This window comes from Fragaria vesca, linkage group LG3, assembly GCF_000184155.1.
Source record: "Fragaria vesca subsp. vesca linkage group LG3, FraVesHawaii_1.0, whole genome shotgun sequence".
Lineage (NCBI taxonomy): Eukaryota > Viridiplantae > Streptophyta > Magnoliopsida > Rosales > Rosaceae > Fragaria > Fragaria vesca.
Window position 1 is genome coordinate 1,862,371 of NC_020493.1, and position 13,186 is coordinate 1,875,556.

General features: G+C 36.8%; 2 protein-coding genes across 2 annotated transcripts; one reads left to right on the forward strand and one right to left on the reverse strand.

Annotated features, from left to right (window-relative positions):
• Positions 1-4,200: 4,200 nt before the first annotated feature.
• On the forward strand, positions 4,201-6,917 carry LOC101295688 (protein THYLAKOID FORMATION1, chloroplastic-like). The gene is made up of 5 exons (XM_004293419.1): positions 4,201-4,506; positions 4,759-5,026; positions 5,519-5,735; positions 6,057-6,172; positions 6,621-6,917. Exons 1-5 carry the CDS (start codon positions 4,323-4,325, stop codon positions 6,712-6,714), a joined length of 879 nt encoding a protein of 292 aa, XP_004293467.1. The 5' UTR covers positions 4,201-4,322; the 3' UTR covers positions 6,715-6,917.
• Positions 6,918-7,125: 208 nt separating this feature from the next.
• LOC101295980 (diacylglycerol kinase eta-like) lies at positions 7,126-12,218 on the reverse strand. Its single transcript, XM_004293420.1, has 13 exons — positions 11,811-12,218; positions 11,350-11,565; positions 11,128-11,250; positions 10,878-11,006; positions 10,409-10,494; positions 9,989-10,112; positions 9,468-9,516; positions 9,119-9,201; positions 8,656-8,723; positions 8,354-8,431; positions 8,004-8,088; positions 7,795-7,905; positions 7,126-7,692 (listed from the first exon to the last, which is right to left on the reverse strand). Exons 2-13 carry the CDS (start codon positions 11,551-11,553, stop codon positions 7,375-7,377), a joined length of 1,458 nt encoding a protein of 485 aa, XP_004293468.1. The 5' UTR covers positions 11,554-11,565; positions 11,811-12,218; the 3' UTR covers positions 7,126-7,374.
• Positions 12,219-13,186: the final 968 nt, after the last annotated feature.

Genomic DNA, 13,186 nt, shown 5'->3' on the forward strand with positions numbered 1-13,186 from the left:
TCCTCGGAACTTCCATTTCCTCACAGAATGAATGCATGCAAGATCTAAACCAAGCAAAAGGAACTGAGCCATTTCACACATTGTTATTGCTGCATCTCAGCTGTTTTTATTTCCCTATTTTCAGTCATTACACATGTGAATTATTAATGATAAAGTCATCACACATTGTTATAAAAGTATAAGGAATGAACCAATTCTCATAATGTGATACAGGTAACCTAAACATAGGTTAAAATATTTTACAAAAACACTAGAGCGTTAAAATATATACTTGCAACAATTGAAAATCGGGTAATTAGCTTTGTACATACAGTAAACTTTAAAATATATTTGATAAAAAAGTAAATATATCTTAGTGAATCCCATCAAAAATCTGGTAATTAATTAGCTTTGCGCATAGGTAACACATCAGGTATTTCACACTGTCTCTTTTTTGTTATGTAACCATGTATAAGATTGATAACAAAGATTTTAGATCGAAAGACATCATGGACGCATTATGGGCAACAAAGATTCATGCAAACCCTCTTTTATATATATATATATACAAACCCGCTGTATATATATACAACCTAGAAGCATCTCCATCTGTTTGTTTTTCTCTATCTTGATCTAATCTTGATAATTGAGCAGTTGGTAGTTTCTTTCTAACTCTGTGTACCAAACCATGTATGGCTCCAAAGTTATTATATGTATAAAAAATGTAAACAATATGTATGTTCAAAGGTTGCTGAATGTCTGAAACTGATATATAATGATAATATACATGTGATAGATGAGAAGAGGAGCTGTTGTTAATGATGATTGAATCACTAATTGCCAACTTGTAACAATATTCTTTATTTTTGTTTTGCTCTTTTTTTTCCTTGCTTTTCTTAAAGCTTTTGACCTTAACAATTCAACTATGGATTGAATTGGACAGAAAACTGATGTTAAAAGACATGGATTTACTTTCTACCTGTAGAAAATGATTGGACATCTTCAACTATAATGGTGATGCAACACAATGCTTATGGTCTGAAACACCCATTTCCTATAACTAATTTCATGAGACAAATTCAGATCCCAATTATAAAACACCACCTACACTACATATACAACTAACCAAACAACTAAATACCTTATTTTGTGAGAAAAACGATCGCTATCTAAGCATAATCAAAAATTAGGCCAAAAACAAACCCCCATCAGAGCAATACCACACAACAGAAACTTCGATTAAGAAAGAACTTACGGACAGCCGATGCTATCGACGAAACTGACAACATGCAAACCAACACCGAACCAATCTGACGAACACAAAACTTCTGATAAAAGAATGAACCCACACAGAGTCCGCCAGACCACTGCCATTTAAAACCCAGACTTTGCGAATTGATGAAAGTATAGGCAAATTGGAATCAAAACAAAGATAAAAGACGATCGGGACAGATGAAACAAAAACCCAAAATCAATCATTTACAGAGCAAAGTCCATACCTCGACGATTTGATTGACAATGGCAATGCAGATTTTCGCTTCACGAATAACCCCTCTCTCTCTCGCTCCCTCTCAACTGGCAAAAAGCGACGCAGAAGAACCCGTCGTTGTGTTGAAGAAGACACTGACGACACGTCAATGACCCAGACACGTATCAACAGCACATGCCCACAGGTGTCCATACTTATTCATCAATGGCCTTGTTGCAATTGTTTGCGAACCGGGGGCAATACAGTGTTTTTACCAGTTGAATGTACAGTGGTAATCCTCTATTGTTTTAGGATATATAATACATAGGAGAATCCGATATATGCATTCCAGTCAAAATTTAAACATATATGCATAGGAAAACAATAGGCGCTTAATTCAGATATATGCATTCAAGTCAAAAACTAAATATACATACAAGATGCGCGCTTAAGTGGCTTAACAACAAGTCAACAAGGACCTCTCAGAGACTATATACAAAGGGTTTTTCCATATATACGTATAAGAATTTGCATAATGATCAATCAGTTAATTAGGACCCCAACAGCTCAAGTACATGACAGTGCGGAAGGACTCCTCAGCCTGTTTGAGCCTGCTGTGATCTGTAGTAGGAGTAGTATTAGTAGTAGTGTTGTTGACAGCAGCAACGGCTTCATTATTCGGAGTGCTGAATCCTGCAGATAACTTTGCTATAATTGGCTTGGGAGATGCGAGGATGGAATACTTGGCTTTTTGAGCTTGGTCCTTGCTTCCTTGCATTCTGTGTCAACCGAAAGCTGAATGTATGGATTAGCCTAGCTCTTCTTCCAGAAAGAGATCGGGTTCAAAGAAGAAAGTGTAGTAGTAGACTGGTAGTGGGTTCAAGAACTTATCCTGGTGAAGCTCCGGTCATACTCTTGCAACATATAAATATAAGGACAAGAACACGAGCTGGTACAAAATATAATTGAGCTAGGTTCTTTGCGAGTTTAATTGGGTGATATATATTAACATATTCCTTGCTGGTCTTGCACTTAAAGATCTAGCCAGTACTAGTTAATACCAAGGAGTAAACCGAAATTTTCGTTTTTCGCACCCAACGATATATTTTACCCTGCTGAGCATTTCTAGTTCGAAACTCTCGATATTCTTCATAATACACTAAAAGCTCTACACAGAGAGACGATAAAGATAGTGAAAATTTTGTACCTCATATGTCTTTTACGTGGTTTTAAAGTACTCATGTAATTCCATGTGAAATGTATCATATGTATATAAAGCGTGATGACCTAGTCTCCTTTTGAGTTTCCAGCCATAAAAAAAAAAATGTTTAAAGTAAATTTTTAAGAATTATTAACGGTTCAGCACTGACATTTTCACTTTAACTTACTACAACTCCATATAGATCAATGTTTATTCAAGGTTTTCATTTCAAATATAGTACATAATATAGGAAACAAACATCTCTTAAAGTTTGGTTTAAAATTTCTTTGTTTTTCTTTATATTTCCGTCAATTTTCTCATTTTTCTACTACAATCGATATTTCCTTGAAATTTCCATCGATATTTCTATATTTTAAAGGGTCAAAATTTCCGTAAATCACCGAAATTTTCTTCCTTGGTTAATACTACTAAATTGTAAAGTTATTGATCGACAGGGTTGTAGCTACCTAGTCAGGCTAAGCTTGAATCATTCATAAACTAATTATTCGTTTCATGTGCAGGAAATCTTGATGATCCACTTGGTTCTATCCAACTCCATCGATCAAAACTTAATAATGTGATCCATCTGCGCTACTTGATTAAGTACAAATCCTTTAAAGAGTATCAAAGTTTACCTTGTTTATTTTGAGGGCTCCAGAGTCTTCGAACCAAATTTCATATAAATCTTGGTGGTTCCAGATTCGTTTCTTAAGATAGAGGTGCGCACGTTGCCTCAATCGACATCGGAGAAGAAGGCATATTGCCACATGATGAGTCGATACACGTTCAACTCTACTACTGGATAGGATTGACACCTAACTCTCCTTCCACTTGCACTGTAATTTTCTCCAGTGTAACATGTACAAGGAACTTTTTTATCTTGGAACATTTGGGATCCCGAAACGATTGTTATATGCTTGTAATGTTCTTGTTTTTAAACTTCTGTTTTACTCCAACAATATATAGGATCCACTTTTCCTAACAAGCAGAAGGATGATGCATGGACTAATTGATTAATTAGTTCAAACTTCAAAGTACTATTCGGCAAATTGAAAAATGCGCACACATTGTATTACAATCCGTCAATGGCCTTTCACGACATCATTGGCGACAACAAACAGGTTTTGGACAAATTGCGATTTCTACACTTTTAAGTAATAGACTTTGAGCAAACAAGTGCTTACAGCTCAAATTGATAAACCGCATTCATCTAGTTTTTTTTGGATAGATTTCAATATTCATCTATATAAAACACAAAGACATTATGTTTTGAAAGACGAACACAAAGAAGCATTGACCATATATCAGTGTGTCCAGGTCGATCTGGGCTTCCATTATATGCTTTCACAATCTTGGGCCTTCCCCTTCGTAATAGCGTACAAGCAATCCTATTTCATCTTAGTACTCCACCAACCCGACCCATTGCCATCACTCACTTTCGGATATCCAAACCACCATACGTGGCACAACCTCACTGGCTCCCTTTTCTTTTCACTCCCTGGATAAGCCTTTTTTTCGTGGACCTCTCTCTCTCACTCTTTCTCTTCCCCAAACAATTTAAATCAAAAACCCCGAAAAATTCCACTAACATTTTCTCTCCTCAACTCATCACTATGCTCAAATTTTTCCCGGAAAATTCCCAACTCTAAATACTCAACTTTCTCTAAGCCTCAAATGGCCGCCGTCACTTCTCTCTCTTTCTCGGCACTCACTCAGTCGTCTTTCCCGTCAGCAAGAAACTTGGGTTCCAATTCCGACAGTCTAAGATTCCGTACAAGCTTCTCTCTGCATTATGGGGGTTTCCGGTCATCCAGTTCCAGCCCCCGTTTGGTTGTTCATTGCATGTCTTCTTCTTCAGGTGGGTTTTCTTAGTCTTTTGGTTTCTGGGCTTATCTTGATTGCTGTAAAAATGAGAACTTTATCAATGTACATGTTTGGTTTTGATTCTTGAGTGTGAAAGATTGAAGCTTTATGGTTTTTCTGAGGACCCATTTTAGTTATTTATGCTTTAGTTCTTGTTAAGGTATGTGTTAGTTTGAGCTTGGTATGAAAGACTAGATTTTTTTAAATTTTTTGGGTGATTTATGTGTTTGAGGAACTTGAAATGCAGAATTGCCTACTGTAGCTGATACAAAGTTGAATTTTCTAAAGGCGTATAAGCGGCCGATACCGAGTGTGTACAACAGTGTGTTGCAGGAGCTGATTGTGCAGCAGCATTTGATGAGGTACAAGAGGACCTACCGTTACGACCCTGTGTTTGCTCTTGGCTTTGTGACTGTGTATGATCAGCTCATGGATGGGTACCCTAGCGATGAGGATAGAGATGCAATCTTCAAAGCTTACGTAAATGCACTAAAGGAGGACCCGGAGCAATACAGGTTCAGTTGTTTTCTTGTCTGGAGCTCATTTTGTAGTTTGAAATGCATGGATGTGGTATGCATATTGTGATTTGCAGCTTAGTGTTAGATTGTAAGAAATATGCAGATTTAGACATTTAGTAAATATGGAAGACTTAATTACATTTGTGACTTTGTGACATGATCATTTATGTACACTTCTGTACGATTAGTAATCAAAGTTTCAGTATGAGAGATGTCTGAATTATTCAAGTTGCATAGTGCAAAACTAGAGTTTGATGGTTAAAGTGACCGAATGGTTTATTTTGTAACCAAGGAAATGGTTTCCTTTCCTCTGTGTATCCAAAATGTAAACTTCAAGTCTAAGAACTTATAGATTCCTTACACCACAGATATGTATTTCCATAAAGAATTTCATGTGCATTTGAAACTGTTACCTATGATCATTCTCTTCTTTATGTAGTTGAGAAAAGTCTCCATATTTGCTAGATAAGTTTGTGCTAATTATTACAGAACTGATGCAAAAAAGTTGGAAGAGTGGGCTCGGGCTCAGAGTTCCAGTTCGTTGATTGAATTTCCATCCAAAGAAGGAGAAGTTGAGGGAATATTGAAGGACATTGCAGAAAGAGCCGGAGGCAAAGGAAGTTTTAGCTACAGTCGTTTCTTTGCCGTTGGGCTCTTTCGTATTCTTGAGTTGGCAAATGCAACTGAACCAACAGTATTGGAAAAGGTTAGATGTGCATCCTTTCATCAGTAGAAAAATGATATGTGTTACAATTCATATCTAACGTACCTTTTCCCTAACTATTCAACTGACATTATGGATGTCACATGACTAACATGAACCATATTGATATCGAACAATTACAACTGAAATTTGTTATGTAAGTTATACACACAAAGATGAGCTTTTGATTTTAAAATATCTTTCGACTTCTGAAGAGGATGATTTGAGCTGTAACTAAAGACATACATATTTCAATGAGTTTTGTTGTCTGTGTGTTTGTTTGAACAATGTTTCAGTACTTACTGTCTGTTTGCTTTCAAACAGTTGTGTGCAGCCTTAAACATTGAGAAAAGAAGTGTGGACAGGGACCTTGATGTATACCGCAATCTGCTTTCTAAGTTGGTTCAGGCAAAAGAGCTGCTAAAGGAATATGTGGCCAGGTAACAAATCCATCAGCATAACACCAGTACTTCAATCTATAGCAATAACATATGATAGATATAATAGGCTTGTATTTAGTGCGACTGAAGTTTTGTTGTTAGTTGACCCTTCTCCTGAGATTAAAAATTTGCAAGCATTAGAACACAGAACAGATAAATTCTTTAAACTTGTGTTTTAAATTTGATGATTCTTGCATTCCAATCAAGTATACATCTGTAGTTCTGTACTTACAATTCAAATGGCAACCACAAGTGGATGCTTTTGTACTTTTTTTTTTGGTCTGAAATACCTCTACCAACTCAGTGTAATCCCTTATGCCTTATAGATATCAGATGTATTGCTTTATTTGAACTTTTCTTGTTTATGATTCCCAAAGAATGAAAAGATGCTGTTTCTGTTTTCCTGTGGCTGACAGTAGTATTTTGGTGCAATAATTTTTGTTTTCAGGGAGAAGAAGAAAAGAGAAGAAAGGGTAGGAACACAAAAGGCTAATGAAGCCATTGCATCATGTTTGGGGGAGCCCCAATCCATGGGCCTGTAGTTAAGGTGGTGGCTTTGGGAAAGCTGATTGCTCTCTATAGCTCTCATACAGCTGCACAACCCCAAATCTTATGGCCTTGAGATAGAGTGGGAGTTTTTACACTAGGCACGTACCTTTCATCAGCTTGTAGATTTGCATTTTCGTGTAACGTTTGCAATGGTGAGCCGGCTACATCGTATGTTCCACATATCACATATTTATCGCTTCGAATTACAAAAATGTATTATAGGTTACAACTTCAACTCGATATCATATCAAATGATGTAAATCTAATTTTCATTAGCTCTCTTTGTTTTCTATTTGTTTCTCAGTTACTCTTCATGATCATTACCCAGTCCATAGTTGAAATCTTTTACGACCAAGGAGTTTAGATAAAAATGCCTTCAAAGAAGGTGTATAATGTTGTCCACATATATGCATCATCGCTGAAATTGATGTATATATAACCAGTTGTGACACACCGAAATGTCGATGGCCAAATGGAAGTGAATTTAACATGAAAATGAATGTCAGTAAACAGTAAAACCCACTCATTTACAGCTAATAACAATCCTTCACCAAAGAATAAGATACAAAGATCTTCATTGAATGATACTAAGCTGAGACGGTAGAAGGAGAAACCAATCACTCAAACAAAGGTATGACTTGATAAGTGTTAGGTTAACTAAGATGAGAAATATCAATTTCTTCCGGAAGCTTGAATGTGTCTGCTGCACCAAACTTCCTGAACTCTTCTTCAAGAGTTTCTTCATCAGAATCAACTCCTTCATCTTCCTGAGCTCTAGGTGTTAAGGGATTGTGCATACTTTTAGCCCTGCACTCATTGGTAGCAAGAATGTTGACCTGGCCAAGGTGAGAAATTTCCACCATCACCGTGTCATCATCAGATGGAAGGGGTTGCTTCCAGGGTTCTCCATCAATTCGCATGTATGTCTGATCAATTGCACCTTTGTGAAACAAAAATTTGATTCGGTGGGCCTATGACCAATAAGAACAGCACTGAATAAGTCATTCATGAACACAGTTCCAGCTTCTACTTCACTGATTTGCTAGACTACAAAATCATTTTATAGTTTTTACCTGTGCAAGACGAGTCCCATGTCCCTTTGGCGCAAGCAATACAAGTCCATGCCAGGCAGAAGTAAAACCTACAACCTCTAGATGGCCATCATCTACAAACGGTGGGGTGAACTGCTGTAAAGTCATCATCCCACAAGACGTGTTAGTTCTAAGATATAAAGAACTTAGGAAACCATCAATTACTGTGTGCAAATATCTATTGGACTTACATTACGCTTCCACCTACTAGGTGTTCCCCAAGGATTAAATCCACCAGAAAAGCTAGGCAAATTGAGGCAGACTATTGACTTGATGCTGTTGTACATTGAAACACAATACATTAATAAAGTATTATAGGATATAAGTTGAAATAAAAATCAAAGGAAATTACTGAAACTGCTTCAAGTACCAAAGAGAAGATTAACAAACACAGTTCCATTAACCTTGGGCAAGAGATATTACTCTCTTGTAAAATAACTAATGAATCAGTCTTGGCACTGGTGGAAGAAAGCAGTACTGCCCCACCAGCATTAATCAAGGACCACCAGGTTCAACTAAATTGTAATAGACAACAACTTACCCGGGAGGAAGGAAGAGCTCTTCCCATTGATCCCCACGGTTTTTCATAATCATCACCTTTGCAAATTGAGCTATATTCCTATTTGAAGAGACAATTCAATTAACCACATCACGGATATTCTACAAAAAAAAAAAAAAAAAACATTAGTCATCAGGGATAAGGTGCTAGAAAATTAGCATGCATAAACAAATAAGAGAACAAAATCCCAGAACCAAATTTGGAATCCATTCTTGATCCAAAAATATGGAAAGGACCATTTTAATTTTGAAGGCTAAAAAACATAAGAAAACTTAAATGGTCACCTGGCAGAATTCTGAGAAAGAGAAGGAGAAAACCAGCCTTGTGAACACCCAAGCTTTGCATAAGTAGACTGCATATTTGATTAAAAAATGAAAGAAAAGAGTAAGTCAGAATATGCACTTTGAAGGATGCTGTTATCCTGGATGACAAGAATCTTAAAAGGATTTACTCAAGCAGCTTAAATTTTTCAATTCTAAGCCAGCAATTTTCTCCAAACCAGCCTATATGAGTTGAAAGAACTTGATTGCAATTATGATGCATTAGGATCAAGTTTTAGAATCCATAACAATTAATCTTTCAAGTTACAAGTATGTTGTAAGTTCAAACTGTTCAACATCTATGGTGGATGCTGCAACCTACTCTTTTAACCTGTGACGTTTATTATAAATTTTCCTAGTCAGATCTATATTATCATGTCGCTACAAGATGTCCATGAATCATAATGAACTTGCAAGAAGTGTATACCTGATTAACTAACTGATTTTTGAACTTTTCAGGATGTAACTTCCGCTCTGAATGAAATGCATATGATACCTCAGCATCCATTCCTAAGAAACCCATAAATAAGTAGAGTTAACTTCAAAAAAGAACACAGTTTAGTAAAAGATGATACTGACCACCAATTAGCCAGCTTATATGTGCAATAGAAAGAGAGACAAGATGCTAAGTAGAAGCAAAGAACACTGCTGACAAGTGTCTATGGCGGGATTTAACTAAATGGACCCACGAAAGGAGATAGTGACTAGGAAGAATCAGATAAGTCTGCTGGTTAAACTTCAAACTAAGTGAAAGAATCCAAGGGAAGTACTCTTACCCATACTGAAGTAGTTCCAAAATCCCCCACGAAATGTATGGAAGCCATCCTGTAAAAGCATTTCAACATTTCTATGTATAAGAGAACAGACCAAGATTGTTTCTTGTCTATAGTGTAGAGCATTCCAACATCAAGCTTTTCAAAGTAATATACTGACATGATACTTCTTTAACAATTTGTGTGACACTTGATTAATTTTTCCTGATTACTCCTAACTGAAAAAGCACCAACAGGTCCCCTTTTTCTTTGCCTGGGTTATACCTTCGGAATACCACAAAAGGGAATTTTACTATAATTCCATTCAACTCAAAAGAGTAAGTTTCTAGCACTAAAACCAATAAATCTAAGTCTATCCACATTAGCTTCCTTATTCAGAAAAACTCAAACAATAGAAACCCTAAGAGATAGCTTGATTTAGTTACCAAATAAACAAAACTTGTCTGCCGGCTACTCCTTGGGACAATGGAACTAAATCTTGTGGCTTAACAAATTAAAATGTGATAGAGAAGGAGGATAGTTACCATGTTCAGCTCGTTTGTTTCAGAGACACGGCCAAAAGAGTGCAAAGAATGGGGTAGCTCAAGAGGCGCAATGGGATCCAATGGACCTCCTTTTGGAATCTTCATCCTCATGAGAAGGTGCCAGCTAGATCAGTATGAAGAAAAGAAACATCAAAATTTCCATTTATTTAATATACATTACTAATTAAAGTTGCAAAGCAGATGTATAAATGCCTTAAACAAAAGGGCAATGAACACAATTAGTGTTGAAGAACTAATACTTAAAAATTTCATTATCTAGAGACGGGTGCAATATACAAGAAAATATTCCCAGAAGATGGTTTGATAAGATAAGATCTAAGTGATCTAGGCAGCAGTATTGTGATTTACAGCAATTGGAATATCAATAACATGTAAGAAGTATCATTTTGATTGTAGAACCTGTCTATCTTCATCTCCTTGGCTCCCTTTACTTGACGCAAAAAGAGCTCCACAGCACGCGGATCTGTTCCAGGATTCTTCTTCCCCTGGAATTAGCAAATAGAATATAAGGCATGCTTAGTGAAGGAATCAATTGCTGCACTACTCAACTTACCCCTGATATATAAATATATTATTGCTATTCAAAACATATAAGGGTGGAGCAAATTCAAACATTTCAGTGCTACTCAGAGGGTTACTGCAAGATATGTGTCGAATCAAGAAAGAAAAAAACTTGGTGATTACACATCTTCTCGTAATACAAATAACTCAGAATCTATGAGTAACATAAAACAAGTGTATCTTCTATATCTTTTGTATGCAAGTGCTCCTAAATTTTATGTATATGAATCACGACAAGTGACTAGTACAATCCTACTGGTAAATCAAGAACACAAAACTCTTTGGAGTCAGGACAGGAAGTACATACCCAGCCAAATGCAAATGGAAGATTGTTTCCAGTTCCTAAAGGTACTGTTGCTATTGGCGGCGGATGAGCTAATTTCAGATCAGAAACAACTCCAAGTAGCCAGCCAGCAGTTCCATCACCACCTGCAACCTAAAAGAGTTTGCTTCACATGTCAAAAAGACCAATGATAACACATAAAGGTCATAAAAAAAATATAAAAAATAAAAACACAAACACACACCACTGATGTCCATTACATAAATCGACTCACAATGATCCTCAGTTTCTCTTGAATCTTGATAGCAAATTCATCCCCGTTGCGCTTGTGCGTTCCTAAATTGACATAAATCCGGCGCAGCACGTTATCAGGAGCCTCTTCCCCCACATCAAATACCTAAAAATTCAGCTACAACATTAGCTAACAGCAACCAAAATACTAATCAACCCTGAAACTTCAAACCGAAAAATCTAACATCCACCATTAACAATCTACCTGACAGTCATTCAGGAGCTGACGATACGTTACAAGAAGATTGCCACCAAGCTGACCACCACTCTTGGAGTTTATAAACACCAAAACTGGACACTCGGGTACATCAGAAACATTCTCCCCATCACTCTTTGAATTGGATTCAAGTACATACTTGGGAATCTTGAAACCATTCAAGAACTCAGACCCAGAACTAGACTTCGCCATTTCAAACAAAAGCTGCAGTTATTTAAAATCCTGATTAGTAAAAGCCTCCCATACATAGACAACTTTCTTCTGGAAAACCGTGTTATTGAGATTTCCAATTTAGTCAATGCATGATTTCCACTTGTCAAAAACAAACTCCTTGGATTGGATGCAGCAAAAACACACCAAAAAGATTAATTTCAGATTCAAAGTTAGAATCTTTAAGCTTCATCATGAATATAAATGTAACAAAGAGTTGAATTTAGTTGGAGCAGGACCTGTGGGAGGTATGAGGCTGTAGCATTAACCAATCTGGGCAGCTATATTGTGATTATGAAGAAGAAGAGAATCTGAAATATATGAGAAGTATATGCATAAAAGATTCAGAATGGGCTTTTTGGGATCCAAAAAGGAACAGAGAAAACGCGGAAGGATGATATTAAAGGTTGACTTCTATTCTCTCAAGCCTCCGACGGCCACAACAGGGACACAAAGTTTGAAGGCTAAGTTATGGAAAACGTGATCCCAAGAATTATTAAGGAAGCGAAAGTGGGAATCTTTTGGAAGATCTCAATGTCTGGTAATGGTAAAATTGTGTTGTATTGGATAGAATTGAATTGATTGAAGGAATGGTGCCCGAGTGACGTTCCTTCCTATTTCTGTCGCTCTCTGTGCGCGCTTTCGTTGGTTCCGTGGAACTTCGTAACAACATCAAAACGTTTTGGAATTCGTAGAGATCAGACGTCGGGTTCCACTTTGGCAAAATCCTTGCTACGTGGGGTGGTTGATCGGCTTGATTATTTTTTTGGGTTTCCGCGGTATTACAAAAGCTTTTTAGTTACAAAGATTATCGTTACGAGTTAGGATCAGTCATATCCTTAACTACTGCAAAGTGCTGATTCTTATTATTTAGGTTCGAACGGTGAAGTTGTCAAAAGTGACTGAAAAATAGGCTGCAATGCGAGAGTCTTTGGTCTAAGGGTCGGGAGCATTAAAACTGTCCAAGCTTATGATTCTTTATTTTAAATTAGTTGAAGAACAAGAGACTAGTTTCCACTTCGGCATAAATTTGATTAGTTAGGCAACGTTGCGCGAACTGCAGACCCAGCCGTGTTGCTAGAGACATTTTCTAATTACAAGTAATTTGATTTTATGTGTTGGGACCTCATATCAATTATGGTGTAGGTTTGGATTTATCAGTTGTGGATCAAGTTAGAGATTGATTGAGCTGCCCGTTTCTGTCTTTGTCGGATGAATCCATTTCGTCTTTGTTGAATTAAAATTTAACAGCAATCATAAGTTCATAACATTGATTATGAATTAAGACTCTGTTTTTCATTTTTTTATATCAATGGAGAAGTTTAATCGTCGTGATTTGACATATCAAATTGAAGCCCCCTAGTTATATTGTGTAAGCTTAATAGTCTAACTATTAGGCACAGTCGTTACTCTGGAGCCATCTTCCTCCACACAGAGTTTTGAATGATGTACAAGTTATCACTGATCATATTAGCATCATGGGGTTCTCATGAGTCATGACAACCAAAAGTCATGCATTTCCATGGCTCCTTGGGCCCTTAACTTGGAATCGGTTACATTTTGCATAGTCTTCTGGTGAAAATCCCTAATACAGTTCAACTACAAACAATGAAAC